Here is a 17349-nt window from a genome sequence, read left to right as displayed (position 1 = left end):
CTATATTAAACCTTTTTTTACTTATTTTATCCTGTATTTTATGATTGGTATATTTTTAAGTAAGTCTTTAGTTTTTGGTGTCTGCACTTCTAGTTAAAATACTTGAAAACTTATTTGTATATAAAACTAGCAGACCCAATAGACGTTCTCCTGCCCGAATACCTATCCATTTCCTTTAGATTTTTAAGATAAATATAAAATAAAAAATAGGTAGGTACTTTGTGTGAGGATGCAAAGTTTCACGTTTTTTGTGGTCTGCATGTAAAAACTATGACTACGAATCACGTATTTCAACAATATATGACGTAAACGTAAGTACTTGATGAAATTTTATGAAATTAAGAGCTTCTAGCTGTAAAAAGGGGCAAAAATGACAGTTTATATGGGGTATATAATATATATACCACCGATCTCTATGATTTTTTCAGACAACAATATATGCTATATACGTAAGCATTCGTAAAAATTTGAAGCCTCTAGCTCTTAAAATGGGTCAGTAATTACGAAAAGTTTCTTATCTGAAGAATCGGTTGTGGGGGATATATACTATATATACGACCGATCTCATCCATTTTTTCAGACAACAATATGTGCAATATGCGAAAGCATATGGTGAAGTTTGAAGCTTCAATCTGATAAATTGTGGAAGATATGACAAAAATCCTCTTTTTCTGAATAATCGGTTGTATGAAGGATATAGGCTATAGTGGTACGATCCGGCCAGTTCCGACAAATGTCTAATCGGACACCTAAATACACCGGCTCACCAAATTTTATCAAGGTATCTGAAAAAAAGAGAGACTAGTTTGCATACAAACAGACAGACGGACAGACGGACATGGCTAAATCAACTCAGCTCTTCATCCTGATTATTTCGGTATACTTAATGGTGGGTCTATAAATTTTCCTTTAAGGACTTAAATTTTGAGATTCGTGCCAAAGTTAATATACCATTTCATTTTCATGAAAGGTGTACAAGATATATACATATATATATGGTAGAGCTACCTTAGTCGGAACCCTGCTGCGATGTTCTATCGTAACGGGTGAGACAATTTGTACGCAATATTTCACCTTTATTGAAGCAGTCTAACAAAACCACCTGGACATTTTAGGTTCTAATATCATTAGGTTGAGGTACTCAACACTTAATTATTAAATAAAATAAATAAATACCTCCGAAGAGATTCATGCCGAGCTACTCTTCCAATTTGCGTCGTGCTTCTTTAAATTTTTCCTACAAACTTGCATATTTAACGCCAGCACGCATAATTTTGGTATAAATAAATATGTTTAGAATTAAAAAAAAAATGAATCCTACATAATTTTTCATGCGTTTAGCATGCATATAATTTATTTCAGTTTTCGGATTTGCTCATATTATTCCAAACCAAAATACATATTAAGACGAATATTAGCAACACTAAGGGACACTATCATATCTAAGCCGATACTGAGCAGTGACTTGTATGCACGTAACCAAATTAATCATTATGTCTACACATATGTCCATACAAGCACATGCATATATCTGAGATACTCCCAAAAGTAGGCAATTATTTGTGCAAGTATCACTCACATATACACGCTCATATGAGAAGCTATACACGTGCATCTGTAGTTATAATTTTATAGCTGGTAACTAAGTAAATTCTGGAAACGCCTAGAAGTATGGAACGAGGAAATCGAAGAGTATAAAAGAGCGCAATCTGAGCAATCACTCAGTATGATTTAAGCACGCTATCTGTCGAGAAGTAGTAGTGTTATTGTGAAGTACTTGAATAAAGACCATTTTGCATTATTGAATAGTGGAGTTATTTATTCAACAGTTTAGTGATTCGAACGTTAGTAGAAGGTCGCAAATAAGAGGAATTTCAGTAAATTCGTTACAATATGTACCTCCGTTTTTAAACGGTTTTATTTAGGTTGACTTAACAGGCTGCACGCCTGGCCGGCCAACGCGAATTTTGTAATTAAAATTTAAGTAACTTCCCGATAAGCTACAAACTTGAAACTTGGATCATAGTTCAGAACCCGATGACAATGCAATAATAAGAAAAAAATCGCCGCTAGGTAGCGCAAGGATCGAGTTATTCACAAAAATCGTATTTGTGGTCCGATTTCGCTCATATTTGGAACACATAATACATATAAGAATAGAAAGCGACCTATGAAAAAAATCGCCGCTAGGTGGCGCATAGATCGAGATATTCACAAAAATCCTATTTGTGGTCCGATTTGGCTCATATTTGGAACACATAATACATACATGAATAGAAAGCGACCTATAAAATAAATCGCCGCTAGGTGGCGCAATGGTCGAGATATTCACAAAAATCGTATTTGTGCTCCGATTTGACTCATATTTGGAAATCATATTTGACATACAGAAATAGAAACCGCTTTAGTAAAAAAAATCACGCAAGGTTTCGCAAAAATTGAGATTCAAAAAACTCGTACTTGTCTGTCCGATTTGGCTCTTTGAACAAATATTATATACAGTCCGGTAGAAGTGACATCAAAATACTTTGGAGCAAATAAGTTCAAATTTTGCTAGTGAAATTTCATTATAAAACAAAATAAATAAATAAAAAAAAATTTTAAGGAAAACGGTTTTATTGAAAACAATACTTACATAAAGTAGTAATAATACTAAAAGATAGAAAATAATTAGGAAGGTCGTAGGTACTAGTATCACACTCCTCATCAATCTAGGGCGTTGATCAGACAATTAAATAAAAGCGTTGGGCGCGTGAAATTTCTAAAAATGTGACGCGTAGCATAACCTGATTAAGGTTCAGTTGATCTTACTTATGACTATCAATAGAAATTTGACGCGTCCAACGCTTTGATTTAATTGTCTGATCAACGCCCTAGATTGATGAGGAGTGTGATACTACAACCTACGACCTACCTAATTATTTTCTATCTTTTAGTATTATTACTACTTAATGTAAGTATTGTTTTCAATAAAACCGTTTACCTTAAACATTTTTTTTTAATTATTTTTTTTATATAAGGTTTAATTCTAAAATTCGTTAATTTTTGAAAATGTTTCGTGAATTTCGTAGATAATAAATTGCTTGTGTTACTACGGTCACACGTTGTTTTCTAATATGTATCTGTTGGAACGTGAAATTATACCTTTACATCTTAGGTTAGTTTGAACTTACCAGCCCCTGATGACCTCACATATACTGAATGTATGCATAAAAAAGAACCTATCAAAAACCAGGACACATGTTACAAAAGAACACCGTCCTCTGACAAATACTAAAATCATTCTGCGACCTAAACTACATGCTGCCTCTAGATCCTTTTGCTTGAGTCTTAATCTAGCGAGCGCAGGACACGAGCATTGCTCTCACCTTCAAAGCCTAATTTAAAAACGTGCAACGCCAGAAGGCAGTGTAGAGTCAGAACACCAATCGTGAGCCTACTTATTGATCTAAGTTCCTGACACCTGTACGTGATATCATTTCCCTACTATTCCTCCAATTACAGGAGCTTTATAAACCTTATTTAATATTTTTGTTGTAAATGTAGGGGTTTGTACTCATTAAAAAATAAACACACAATTAAAAGACAGTACTTATGGCTTTCTTTATCTTGCTTTACTATGGCAATAAGTAAATCTTTCGAATCCTAACTTTTTCATCCTACGAAACCAAAATTTTGTTTTATTTCCGGAATTTTGTAAACAGGATGTTATAATTTTAATCGCACGATTGAGTCATGGTTTAGATTTTATGTTCCTGAATTGCACCGATGCTTACCGACCAGACAGATAAGGGTGTAGCGGAAGTGTGCCCCCAGATAGTAACCTATATCGGAGGTTATGTTTGAAAAACTACTCGACGAATGAACTCTATCCATGCACTTTTCAAAACCGGCTTGCCCTTTGACCTGGAGATATTAAGCAAAATATGCATATGAGTAACTTTTTTTCAAAAAATGGAAAGTTATTGCGGGTAAATTACATTTTATTTTTTCCTAACTGTTGCACCAATTTTTTGTCGCGAACTTTCTTTGAGCATGGGCGGATATTAAGGCGACTAACATATTTTTTCGTCATTGTAACTCTCAGGGATCGTGAAAAAAATAGTTTTATATGTTTGTCCTTTAACATTTTTAATGAAAAATATATTCCTAAAATTTAAAAAAAATTGGGTAACATACCTCGTTAAATGACCTAAAGCCTCGCGTTTATTTGATCCCTCTAGCAATTTTGGCTTCCGAGATATGTTTTTGAAAAGTTACTTATACACATATTTTGTTTAATATCTCCAGGTCAAAGGGCAAGCCGGTTCTGAAAAGTGCATGGATAGAGTTTTTTTCATCGCTAAGGCGCAGAGCATCCCGTCCGGTGTAACCATCCCTTACACTTGACACACTGACAAGAATGTGACCGTGCTAAAAAGATTCTTCTCCGGCAAACGCAGCATAACCATTTCTCTGGGCCGGGATCAGGTACAGGCCCGGGTTGGGTTCGATACCTTCCCGAAGCAGGAGAATATTGCGAAGTCCCACTGCAAGGATCTGCTGGGACAATGACAATTTGTGGAAGGGACGCAACAAATTAACACTGAAATGACAGCCCTTGGTCGGGAAAAATTCCGAGTCGCTCCGGTACATAGAACCGGCTGCCTTGGGAAGCGGCGAAACTCCATTAAACCAGTGGAATAAATAATTTTCATTTCATATGATATTTCGTTTGAGTATTTGTCCCTTGTATAAGGCTATTAACGCAAAAGTATTGTAACCCCAGACTAAAAAATATGTTGGCAATTCTCAAAGTCTGCTATTCGCCGTATGTGCTATGCTATAATCAAATTTTATATTGGAAACCATGGAAATATAAATATATTTTTATTACGATATGAAAGAATAAAATCGTATCTTTCATTTTTTACTTATTAACAATTAGTACAATAAGATATCAAAATCTTTTTCAGCACAACGATCATAAAATAACGAGAGAACATTGCACAACTTAACTAAACTTATACCGTTTTCACTCAGAAACTTAATCGAATAACAATTCTATTTAATGAAATAATTAAGTTTCCGTTTTCATACAGGGCCTTTTGCTTCATTAAGCGAACATCTGTCAACAGCGCCAACAAATATTTCGCTTTTACAAAAAAAAGTTAGAATGGAAAGCAGCCGATTCCTTCTTAACTATAAATATAATCAAAATAAAATGCATGGGGTAACTACCCATAGATGTTGCACCTAACCAAATACATATGTGCCTATTTTTGAAAAAGCCATATTATCTTTTGCAGAAAATGCAGCGAAAATTAAATTTTGAATTTTTTCGTGTTTTTCTATTTTTCGTAAATTATTGAAAATAATTTATTTTTGATTGTCATTTGTTACATTTACAATAAAATTCGAAGCACCAAGCAAAGCTGACTGGATTTTTCACTCGATTAGGCATTCAATAAAGCAATAATGAGATAATTAACAATTTGTATTTTGTATGGAAGATCGAGTTCAATTAGGGCTTTAATGTAGAAAACTTTACTAATTATTTCATTAAGCCTCTGTGTGAAATCGCTATTAGATCTTTTATTTTAAGTAGCAACCATGGTTTTTTCAGTATGAACACTTATTGTCCTGTGAGTTCGTTTTATAATAATAACACTGGTTTACAGCCAAAATGCACAAAATGCAAATGTGAGTTCGTTTTATAATAATAACACTGGTTTACAGCCAAATGCACCAGAGACGCCATTATAAAATTCCTATGTAAAATCACCCCCTGATTTCGAAAATCAAGGTTATTTTCAATTTTATGGTAACGTTTTTGAGATATTTACGAATAACGAATTGGGTCCACTTAATCATATACATATATCTCAAGAACGAATTGAGCAATTCCAAAACGGTTTGAAGCTTTGAAAAGGTAATACAATTTTCTAAAAACTGTGCATACAACACTTTTTGCTAGGCCCTGCAGATTCAAAGATAACGATTTTTCCATTTTTTTTGTAAAAATATAAAAAATTTGTACTTTGCGAGGAAGGATCTCGAAAACTTTTTATTTTTTTGCATATTTGTTTTTTTCTCTCTAAGCTCTGTTTTATTACAAAAAAATAAGCTTTCATTCAACAAAATCGATGGACTAATACAAAAGTTATAAGCATTCAAGTAAATATATCCATTTAATACTTAAGTACCCTACTGGCACATATCGATGGCTTAATATAGAAAAGGCGTATCTACACTTTTCGTTACTTTTCAGGAGAAGGAAAAAAACTGAATAAAACCTTAAAAACTTAAGATGCAAAAAACATTTCTATTGCAATTTTTATTCAAAAAAGGTAACAAATTCAATTCTGGTATAATTTTGTTATTATTTTTAATTTCTTTGAAGTTATTTGAGATAGGGCTTTTTCTTATTATTTTTCTTGAAAATAAATTTAAGTTAGGGCTTTTTGTTGTAAGTTAAAATTAGGACAAACTAATATAATAATTCATGTTTGAAGTAAAATAAATAAATAATTAAAACTAAAATACATATTTCAAGGCAGATGTTATTATACTGAAAACAAATTAGGTTTTATAAGGTAAATTATCATAAAAATGGTGGCAATCTGCTGGAAGAAATTTTTTTAGATCTTGCAAATTGTCCCACTTTTTTTTAGATCTGGCTATTTTCTCTTTATAAAGACAATTGGGGGACACATTTTCGATCGGAAACTTCGATCTCTGTGGGAGTAACTGATATTCATTTGTTACATTTGTTTTAAAATAAATTGATCCTGACAAGGCTCGAAGCATGCTTACTGTATGATCTCCAATGCCCCTGCCTGTAATTTAAGAAAAGCTTAAGTACATATATATATCTAAAGAGTTGTTTCAGTGTGCAATATTCACCTGGTCGTATTGATGTGTATATCTTTGAAATATTTTCGAAATTTAAAAAATAATCATTACGCAAATGGTGCGCTTGTAGAGGTGCTGGAACTTTTCTAGCTTCCTTAATGAGTTGAACAAATTGAGAAGGCAAGTTTATTTGTTTTTTATTTATTTTTCTCTCTATAAGGGAATGTGTTGCATCACATTCCTTTTGCGTATGACCACTTATTAAAAACTTCTGTTCAATTGTTATTTCGGTTTCCTTTGAAAAATTCAACAAGGCGTTAGACAAAACAGTATTACGATTTTGGTGAAAGCAACCATCCGAGTAAATAATAATGTGATGGGTTTCAGGCGATCGAGCATGGAAATTAAGTGGTTAATAATACATGTAGCAAAAACGGAAGAGACTAAATTTCCATCTGTTTCGTCCCACACATAATTATCTGATTCATGCGTTACAATATTATAGACAGTAAAGTTATGTAGTTGAAGCTTCATTTTATAATATGCAGCACTCGCGTTTAGTTGAGGCACTAATTTAACTGCCTGCAAATCCATACAGAATACTGCACATAGTCCGGATTCAGCATATTTGATATCGTTTTGCTTTTCTACGCGCATTTTTTCGATTTCTTCTCTATGTTTTTCGTATTGCTCATCGGTAACATTATTAGCTTTATGTGATACGCATAAATTGCACTGATCTTTTCTTGACTTAAAAATAGAATAATTTACTTCCTTTATTAATTGCGTAAATATTGGGTACGACAATTTTAGGCCTCCATTTGCTTTTTCGGATTCACACTCGTTGACATAAAGCTTGTAAATCTCCTGATATGAGAAAAAATCCGATTCGAAGTAAAACTTTTTGCTATCTTTTCGACAATAATGTGACTCCATTTTTGGCAACTCCTCTAGCCATTTTTTTAGAAAGTCACGTCGGTTTTTGTTGCGCTAACCCATAACTGATGATCGCTTAGCATATTTGCGCAAAATTAAAGCTTTATCGGGACTGCATTGAGTACCGTGTTTACCGCCACTGCTAATCCAATTTCGAACCATCTTTTCCTTTACTCATAGTGTTGAATAAAACATTTCACGGCACACTTGTAATCGCTTTGAGTGATGACTCAAGAAATATGATATGGACTGATTTCGTCTCGAATTTTCAGAGGTTTTCCTTTTTGTTTCAGAAAAGCTTGTAAGACCTGCAACATACTGCCTCTTTTGCTCCCAGGACATCTCCCAAAACAACCTAAAAATTTCTTTTCGCGTGGACTCATTAAACGTCGAACACTTTCTCACCGCACTTTTTACACAAAATCGTGATGAACATGGCTCTCCTAATTGCCTAGAAGGTTTTTGACAAAGTTCTTTTTTTACCCAAATATTCCACGCCTTCCATTCTTTTTTTTATTTACATTTTGTTTCCATTCGGATTTGTTAGCAGTATTTTTCCTTTTTGGTACACCATCTGAATCAGAATTTTCTTTTGCACAATTCATGTTATTAAAACTTTCAATAAAAAAACTGTTTCCAACACAAAAACGTTAATTGAACTGACACCAAAAACAAAAATGCACCGACGAACGCAACGTAGCACAGAAAATATTCTTGTGCTAGACAAACTCGGGGAAATCCCTTTTTCTTTTAAAGTAAATACAAAAGCAAAACAATAAGAATAGACACACAACCAAGGCAACAAAAAAATTCGCCAAGCAAAAACCTAAATTTCGCCATATTAGAAGCAATTTCTGTTGTGGCTTTGATTGTGTGTCTATTTTAAATTCAACTTTAAATAACTTAGGGCTTTTTTCTTTCAAAAAAAACTTCGAATGAGTTAGAGCTTTTTTATAGGACTATAAATCCGTTATTTGCAATCATAGCCCACTAATTTTTTAAGGGGAGGTTTATTTGACAGCGGTCTACCAGAATACATTAAAAACGCGATTTCGAAAAAAATGTAGAAACGCCTTTTCTATATTAAGCCATCGATGTGTGTTAGTATTCGTATATCATATGTACCGGTAGGGTACTTAAGTATTGAATGGATATATTTACTTGAATGCTTATAACTTTTGTATTAGTCCATCGATTTTGTTGAATGGAAGCTTATTTTTTTTGTAATAAAACAGAGCTTAGAGAGAAAAAACAAATCTGCAAAAAAATAAAATGTTTTCGAGATCCTTCCTCGCAAAGTACAAATTTTTTTATATTTTTACAAAAAAAATGGGAAAAATTCGTGCTGATTGCTCGTTATCTTTGAATCTGCAGGGCCTATCAAAAAGTTGTATGCACAGTTTATAGCAAATTTTATTACCTTTTAAAAGCTTCAAACCGTTTTGGAATTGCTCAATTCGTTCTTGAGATATATATGATTAAGTGGACCCAATTGTTTTTTTTTTTTGGAAAAAACCGTTATTCGTAAATATCTCAAAAACGTTACCATAGAATTAAAAATAACCTTGATTTTCGAAATCAGGGGGTGATTTTACATAGGAATTTCATAATGGCGTCTCTGGTGCAGAAAAAAATTGGAATTTGTGATCCAGTGTAATAATACCCAACGGATTAATACCCTCCAAAGCCCGCCCGACCGGCGCGAGGGGCGCATCCGCATGACGCACGAATTTTTTTTTGTTTTTGCCGAGTTGTTGATAGGTGGAGGTTTGTTAAGCGTTGAGATCTTAAACTGCTCAGCTACAGAATAAAAATCATCAGCTGAGTACTATACATAACAGTTAGAAATTATACTTATACATACTATATTGTTAAATTAGAAAAAAATTTTAGTTTATTCGATTGTTTTTTTTTTTTTTGTTACTAGTTAAGATAGGATAAGACAGTTTTCTTTATGGTAAAAGGTGAATCCGTTATCTCATGACACAAACACCGAAAAGGTTTATTCAATTCGAAGTTAGTTCTACACTGCCTCAAAAGAAGAGGTTTGTAATGTCTTCACACTCGTGATGGGATGTTAAAGTTTACTTCGTTTAAAAGAATTGGACTAGAAATCAATCCATTCAGGAGTTTAGTCAGAAATATAACGCTTAGCATTTTTCTACGACTTGCAAGAGTTGGAAGATTGATAAGCTTCAACCGACTAGTATAAGGCGGAAGATTATACGGAGAGTCCCACTGAAAATTCCTTAAAGAAAAAAGGAGAAATTGTTTCTGTATAAACTCAAGCCTATCTGCATGAACTCGCCTTGGATGATTGTAGATTCCAGACTATTGATCCGTATTCTAGTATCGGTCTAACTAAAGTGATGAAAAGCGCTTTAGTTACATAAGGGTCACTAAATTCTTTAGACCATCGTTTTACGAATGATAGAATAGAACACCTCTAGCCTTATTGACAGTAGCATTAATATGAAGGTTGCATAAGACCTAAAAAGTTTTACATCATCAGCATACATTAAGATTTTGGAATATTTTATAATGATACAAATATCATTAATAAATAGTTAGAACAGAATTGGACCAAGGTGACTGCCCTGTGGGACGCCAGAGGGAACATGGATGACATTTGAAAGAGTATTTTTTAAAATAACTTTGCGCTCGACCGCAGAGATGCGACGAGATGCACTGGGTCAGACCAGGTTGGAAGACAAGCCGATCCAGCTCGTGGATAAGTAAGGAGTGGGATACTTTGTCAAATGCTTTACTGAAATCAGTATAAATAACATCGGTGTGAAGATTTTCTCTAAATCCATTAGAAACTTGAGTTGTGAATTCAAGTAGATTTGTAATGGTAGATTTACCTTTACAAAATCCGTGTTGCGGTTCTGCAATTAAAATTGAGCACCGTGGATTTTGTTGGTGTTAATGTAGTTAAAAAACAGGGGCGAGACTATGGGGACATCGTCATTGTTTGCATCGCAACCCAAAACCACTCACTAAAGGTATGTTTTTGACACCTCGAACCTTCGGGCCTCACGATTTTAATCGCCTCTTACCATGCCTTATAACGGGAATACTTTAAACTCTTCAACCCGCCGGGGACATCATCGTGTTGAAAACATTTTTTATACCTTTCGTGAACATGAAATGGTATAATTAACTTTGGTCCGATGTTTGTAACGTTGAGAAATATAGAAGATAGACTCACCATTAAGTATATCGAATTGATCAGCGCGACGAACTGAGTTGATATAGCCATGCCCGTCTGTCCGTCCGTCTGTCTGTTTGAACGCAAACTATTCCCTCAAATTTTGAGATATCTCAATGAAATTTGGCAAAAAGATGTATATTTGTGTTATATTAGACATTTGTCGGATCCGGTAGGATCGGACCACTAGAACATATATCTCCCATACAACCGATCGTTCAGATAAGACGATTTTGGTCATTCCTGACGCAATTTAGAAAGTATAAACGTGAAACTAGGTGATATATATTCTAATATATCATAGAAGATATCCTGAAAAAATCACTTTGATCGGATCTATATATAGTTATATCCCATACAACCGATCGTTCAGATAGAAAGATTTTTGGCCATTTCTCCCTTAATTTAGAAAGTATAAACGTGAAACTCGGTGATATATATTTTAATATATCATAGACGATTTTCTGAAAAAATCACTTTGATAGGAGCTATATATAGTATACATACATATATCCCATAAAACCGATCGTTCAGATAGAAAGATTTTTGGCAATTTCTCCCTTAATTTCCAATATAAAAACGTTAAACTTGGTGATATTTATTCTAATATATCATAGAAGATTTCATGAAAAAATCATTTCGATCGGAGCTATATGTATATATTATATACCTATCCCATACAACCGATCGTTCAGATAGAAAGATTTTTGGCCATTTCTCCCTTAGTTTCTTATAAAAAAAACGTGAAACTTGGTGATATATATTCTAATATATCATAGATTTCCTGTAAAAATCATTTCGATCGGATATATATAATATATATCTCACTACAACCGATCGTTCAGATAAGGGGGTTTTTTTGCCATTTTTTATTTTATATTTATCTTAAAAATCGTTTAGGTATATACATCTGTTCACTATATATTTCTTATCTTATACATCCGATTATTTGGAGATTACGAACGGGATAAGATTATTGTTCAGCCGCATTCATGAAAGGTATGTAGTCTTCGGCACAGCCGAAGACAGTCCCGTCCTTACTTGTTTCTATTTGTTCAGGTTTTTTATTAGTAACCTGAAGCTGTATCAAAAAAGGCATTGGGCACAATCGCTTGTATTTAGTAATTAAAAAAAAAATTTTCAAAAGCAGCTTAAAATTCACTTTCACTTTCTATATACATATGTTCAACTTATGCTTTAATTTTTCAAAAGCAAACAATTAAATTATGATAAATAGTAACTCCTTTTAATTTATAATCTTACAGATGATAATGACATGGAAAACAGTATTCAACTGGAGGCAAATCAAACGATTGAGAATCGTGGCGACAAGAGTTATTTAATTGTGTGGCATGTTAGTCAACGTTAGTTTTTAATTATGATAAATTAGTAATATTTATTGGGTATACAAATATACAGTTATGTACACCTTTTGGAAGATAAGATTTGTAAGCGATCGGAGGCAAACAAAATTGAACTAAGTACATACGTACATATTTAAATATGCAATACTGTTAAATGTGTCTATGTATATCATAATCCCAGTGGGAAATTAAAAACGAAGACAAAGAGCAAGAGATTAAAGCGCAAAGTAAAACGAAAGGTACTAACAACTTATTTATTAAAGATATTTATTATATTATATAGTACTGGAATTAGCTTTGCATGAATAAAAGTTTTTAGCTTATGTAATATGTATGTATGTGTATTTATGTATTTGGTACTGCATTGGCATTCGAAGTGTTTTATAGGCGGCAAATTCGAAAATTTGATGGCATCTGTGCGAAAACATTGCTTTAATTTCTATTTTAATTGAAAAAATATACGAAGTTGTAGTTCTAGCTTAAGCTTTACTTGCAGTGATAATTACTAAAAAAAGGAATCGGCCGAGTAAATTATTTTATTAAAAACATAAGTAAAAATAAACTTGAAAACTCTTCTTGACCATGTCAAACACAACTCAACTTGGACTGTAACAAAAAAGGCAGTTTGAAAGAAAACTTTTTTCTTCCGGTCATGTGCGACTACAAAAGACAAGGTTTGAGTTTTATATGTATTGATAAAAATCGTACATTTTCAAAAAGTCAAAGGTTTTTTATGACTTGTGTAGGTTACAACTTAAAATTCTTTTTTTTTTAAATATATTTGTGTATAGTTTATTTATAGTCTTTTCAAATCTTTTTTTTTTAACAAATTTCAAAGAATGAAAATTTTTGATGTTATAAAATTCAACGTTGAAAAATAACATTTAGATGCATATTTCAAAATTACAAAAATTCAAAGTAATAAATTTACAAAGCTAAATTAACTTAATACAATTAATCTATATTTGTGTTAGTCGAAATTGAAGTTTTGTACGTTCGGCTATGGCCAGCTCTAGTCGATTATGTTCTTTCACTCTATCACGGCTGCCATTTAGAGAATCTCCTATCTTAACAAACTCTTGAAAAACGCCCTATATCACAGTGAATTTGTAGAACGCCTTAAGAAATTTTAAGATGCGTCCGCATCGCTGTAACACAAAAGTTAAAGGTTGAAAATGCAGTTCGTGTGTGTGTTCGCTGTACGAGCAAACTTGCTTTGAGTGGGACTTTCACCACATCACTTTATACGTCACATACTTACATGTGGAATTAGATCGAATGGTGAAGAAAGCCAGCATTCGCTAGCTTTGTTGAACTTCGGCAATGCATTCATGTATTTTCATTTCATGTCAGCCTGACATACATACATACATATTTAAATTAAGAATGCATATATCTTTTCGGGAAGTGGACCAGAAAATGATCTATTCGAACAAATTCTATTCAGCGTTCGAACTGAAATTTGGTAGATAGGTAGCCCCTTGCCTAGATTAGTATTTATGATACTTTTTTTTTTTTTTCAAAAACATACGTATTGCAGAATATAATTGAATAAGACTCCATTTCAGAATTTGGTTCGAGAAAACCCTATCTCTGAAATTGTTTCAAAAATGTTCTTTGGATGTTGTGTTCTATTTTAAACTTGATTAGTATTTGTAAACAGTGCGGTTCCTACTAAATAAAGTTGCGAGGTTATAGCTGAGTGAAGAAAATGATTCGAAAATGCCATATCTCAGCAAATGATAGAAAAATGCTCTCTCCTAGAATTTATTTGAAAACGCCTAATCTGAAATTTTTCTATAAAACGATTTATTCGATCTCGGTGAAACCTTTGATAACATTACGAAATTGCCTGATAATGATTACGTGGCGGTTTTCAAAATGGTACCATCGCAATATGCCAGTAAATGTTTCTTTCTTTTCAGTTTCTCTTAAAAAACCATAATAATTGAATATTCAATTATTATAAGCCGATGTTAAGTTCATGAATTCTTAAATAATAAGTATAAATTAAACACACCATTAAACAAACAAACAGATTTATTTCATAATTTTTACAAAAAAGCATTACAACACAAAATGCCGTTGAAAAGCAATATTGTCTAGAATTCGTTTGATGCACGCCGTACCTTAGTTCAACATGTTTTGGATTTCTTAATTACTCTCATGCAGGCTTCATGAACCTACTATACTTATTTAATCGAGCACTTTCCTTCCGTCAACCTAGAGTTCTCTCAGAAAAACACCTTCTATGAGGATATATTTTATAATAACCATCCATAATTTCCAAGAATGTTTTACACGAAAATACATACGTATTGTAACGGATTTAGGGAAACTCCACCTAGGGAACTTACACCTTCTACTAACGTTCGTATCGATAAATTGTTGAATAAATAACTCCAATAATGCAAAATGGTCTTTATAAGACTACTTTGAAAGTACTTCACAAAAACACTTATACTTCGCAACCAATAGCGTGCTTAAATCAAACTGATCACGGACTACTCAGCTTGTACTGCTTTTATACTCTGTCCAAATTTCTAGACGTTTCTTCTTCTAGAATCCTCTACCTGGCTGGTGACCATACCCGCGTGTATTTGTAGTGTGAAAACATATGCGTGTGTGTATGTGAGTACTACTTCGCTGATGATGACATTCGTTTGTGAGTATCTCTCTGCTGCTTGTATGTATGTGTGTACATGATGATTAATGTGTTTATGTAGCTTGCTTTAAGGTTTTCGTTGTTGTGCATTTATTTAGTGATGTGAATATTCGTCACACTTTCCTCCACCTAAGTCTGATCGTCCCGATCAAACAAATCGTTCGATCTAACCGCTGTTAGTCTCTCCAATTGAACCACCCTTCTATTTCGTGGTTTCCCAAGGGTTTGTATGCGGTAGATGGTATCACTGATCCTCTTCACAACTTTGTACGGGCCTTCCCAACTGTACTAAAATTTGGATGGAACACCTTTCCGCCGGTGAGGGTTGTATAGCAGTACCAAATCTCCCTCCAAGAAACCTTCCGAATTGTTCTTCTTGTCGTACCTGTGGTCCATCTTACTGCTCATTATCCTAGTTCGTTGCCTCACATTATGTTGTTTGGCCACTGGACTACTTCGAGGTGTTTGAGCTTGACAAATTCGCTTTGCATAATCAGCATCGTTTTGACGTTTCACAACAGTAATGCGCCCTGGCTTGAAACCACCCTTGAATTCTTTCTGTGAAATTCTTTCCTTTATTTTAGTGCGTCCATTAGGGTTTGTCAATGCCAGTGTTTTTATCGCAGGTCCTTTCTGTTGTGATTTGTTTGGCCCATTCGTTCCACCTGTCTTTGCCCAATCTACTTTCTTTGACTTTTGTGGTCTCCGTCGAATCTCCTCCACCAGCACTGGCTTACTGCTGAACCCTTTCTCCAAACTGAAGTTAAGTGGCACATCCTTAGGATCGTGTATTCGTTTTCCGGTTTCCAAAAATTCACTGTCTATATGAACAGATGGTTTTAGTTTGCAATAAATTATAATCAAAGGTTATGGGGCAGATCAGATGGCACAGTCATCCAATCTGTACTAAAGGACTTGAGTTGACAGTTTTAAGTGTTCTAAGGCGTGGAAGTCGGCAGTGTCTGGCAAGCGCTCCGATTGTATTTCTGCCATGAAAAGCTCTCAGTGAAAACTCATCTGCCTTGCAGATGCCGTTCGGAGTCGGCATAAAACATGTAGGTCCCGTCCGGCCAATTTGTAGGGAAAAATCAAGAGGAGCACGACGCAAATTGGAAGAGAAGCTCGGCCTTAGATCTCTTCGGAGGTTATCGCGCCTTACATTTATTTTTTTTTTTTTAAGGCGTGGAAGTTAAAGTTGGGATCCGAGCTATTAGTACATGTGAAACTGAATATTTGCAAATTATAACTCGAAACAGAGGTTTTAGAAGCTACTACGACTTGTGGAACTGATTATAGAATACACTTACAGAAACAGCTAAATATTTTTGAAAATAATTGTCCAGTGTTGGATTTTTATTGCGGTTTTGGATTTCTTTGTCTCCACACACGTTAAATAATCCAAATGGCTTATGGAGGAGAATTGATTCATCATGCACTTTTTTTGAAACTACACTTTTGATACAAACCTTAAAAACTTCAAGTACTTCAGCTCAAAAAACTTCGACTTGTTTGAGTAAGGGCGTTTTCTTAAAGAGTTTCTGAGATAGGTAATCTTCAAGTGTTTGCTAACATATAACATTTCTGAACAGACAGCCGTACAAGTTTAATCTCGGACTTAGTTTAAACTTGTCATCTTGCCCGCTTGAGCCAAGTTGGGCAGTAGAACTTTATGTTAACCTTTGTTTAGCCTTAACCATAACTCGAAATTACAAGCAATTTATAATTTTCTGTTTGCTTTCATGAAAGTACTGTGTTAAAATTTCTTTTATTCTATATATACAAAATGTTTTGTTAACTAATTAGTTTATATTAATTTTCGTTTAGAACTTCAACTATTGATTTGTTTAATTCGTTTGTAAGTGCGTCGAAAATCCTTTATTATTAACAAAATGTACCTATTTTATATTAAATTAATTTTAGTTGTATGTATATGTTGAATAAAAACAAAAAACGCTCCTTAAAAAAGTTAATTTGTTTCTTTTGTTTATGCTTTTACTCCTGTCTTTTGTTGTTATTATTTATTCCTAACAAAATATATACTATATTTCATGATTCAATCACAAGAGATTTGCTCGACAGACAAATTTTTTGGCAATTGCGGCCATTTTGCTCCCAAATCGAATTGACATCCGTTAACTGTGTTGTTTCTTTGCGAATTTTCGAAAAAAATAGTAGAAATAGGAAGCAATCAGTTAACAAATACCCGATAAGTACTGAACTGCATAATTCCTTAGAACATTTTTTTAATTTTATAGTGAATTTATTAACTATGCCTCGATCCATTAGTACGACTGAACATTGAACACAGGTAATTTTGTGAAAAGTGAGGACACCAAGAA

At 33.6% G+C, this 17349-nt stretch overlaps 2 protein-coding genes and 1 pseudogene across 14 annotated transcripts in view; 1 reads left to right on the top strand and 2 right to left on the bottom strand.

Moving 5' to 3' along the window:
- Positions 1 to 16980, top strand: part of syd (JNK-interacting protein syd) — a 163760-nt gene extending 146780 nt beyond the window's left edge. For all 13 annotated transcript variants that reach the window (XR_010953792.1, XR_010953791.1, XR_010953793.1 and 10 more), the window contains one exon: positions 12247 to 16980. Coding sequence is in view for 9 of the 13 variants with exons in the window: in XM_067790308.1 (XP_067646409.1) it covers positions 12247 to 12350 (104 nt within the window). In the remaining 4 variants the exon portion in view is untranslated. The remainder of the gene's footprint in view (positions 1 to 12246) is intronic.
- The window catches only part of Adat1 (Adenosine deaminase, tRNA-specific 1), a 28580-nt gene that overhangs the window by 2337 nt on the left and 8894 nt on the right, over positions 1 to 17349 (bottom strand). The gene's annotated exons all lie outside the window — the stretch shown is intronic.
- On the bottom strand, positions 6557 to 7707 carry LOC137253414 (uncharacterized; annotated as a pseudogene).

The sequence above is a fragment of the Eurosta solidaginis genome, chromosome 5, assembly GCF_040869045.1.
Source record: "Eurosta solidaginis isolate ZX-2024a chromosome 5, ASM4086904v1, whole genome shotgun sequence".
NCBI lineage: Eukaryota > Metazoa > Arthropoda > Insecta > Diptera > Tephritidae > Eurosta > Eurosta solidaginis.
Note: the sequence above shows the minus strand (reverse complement) of the source record. Positions and strands in the feature narration are given on the sequence as shown.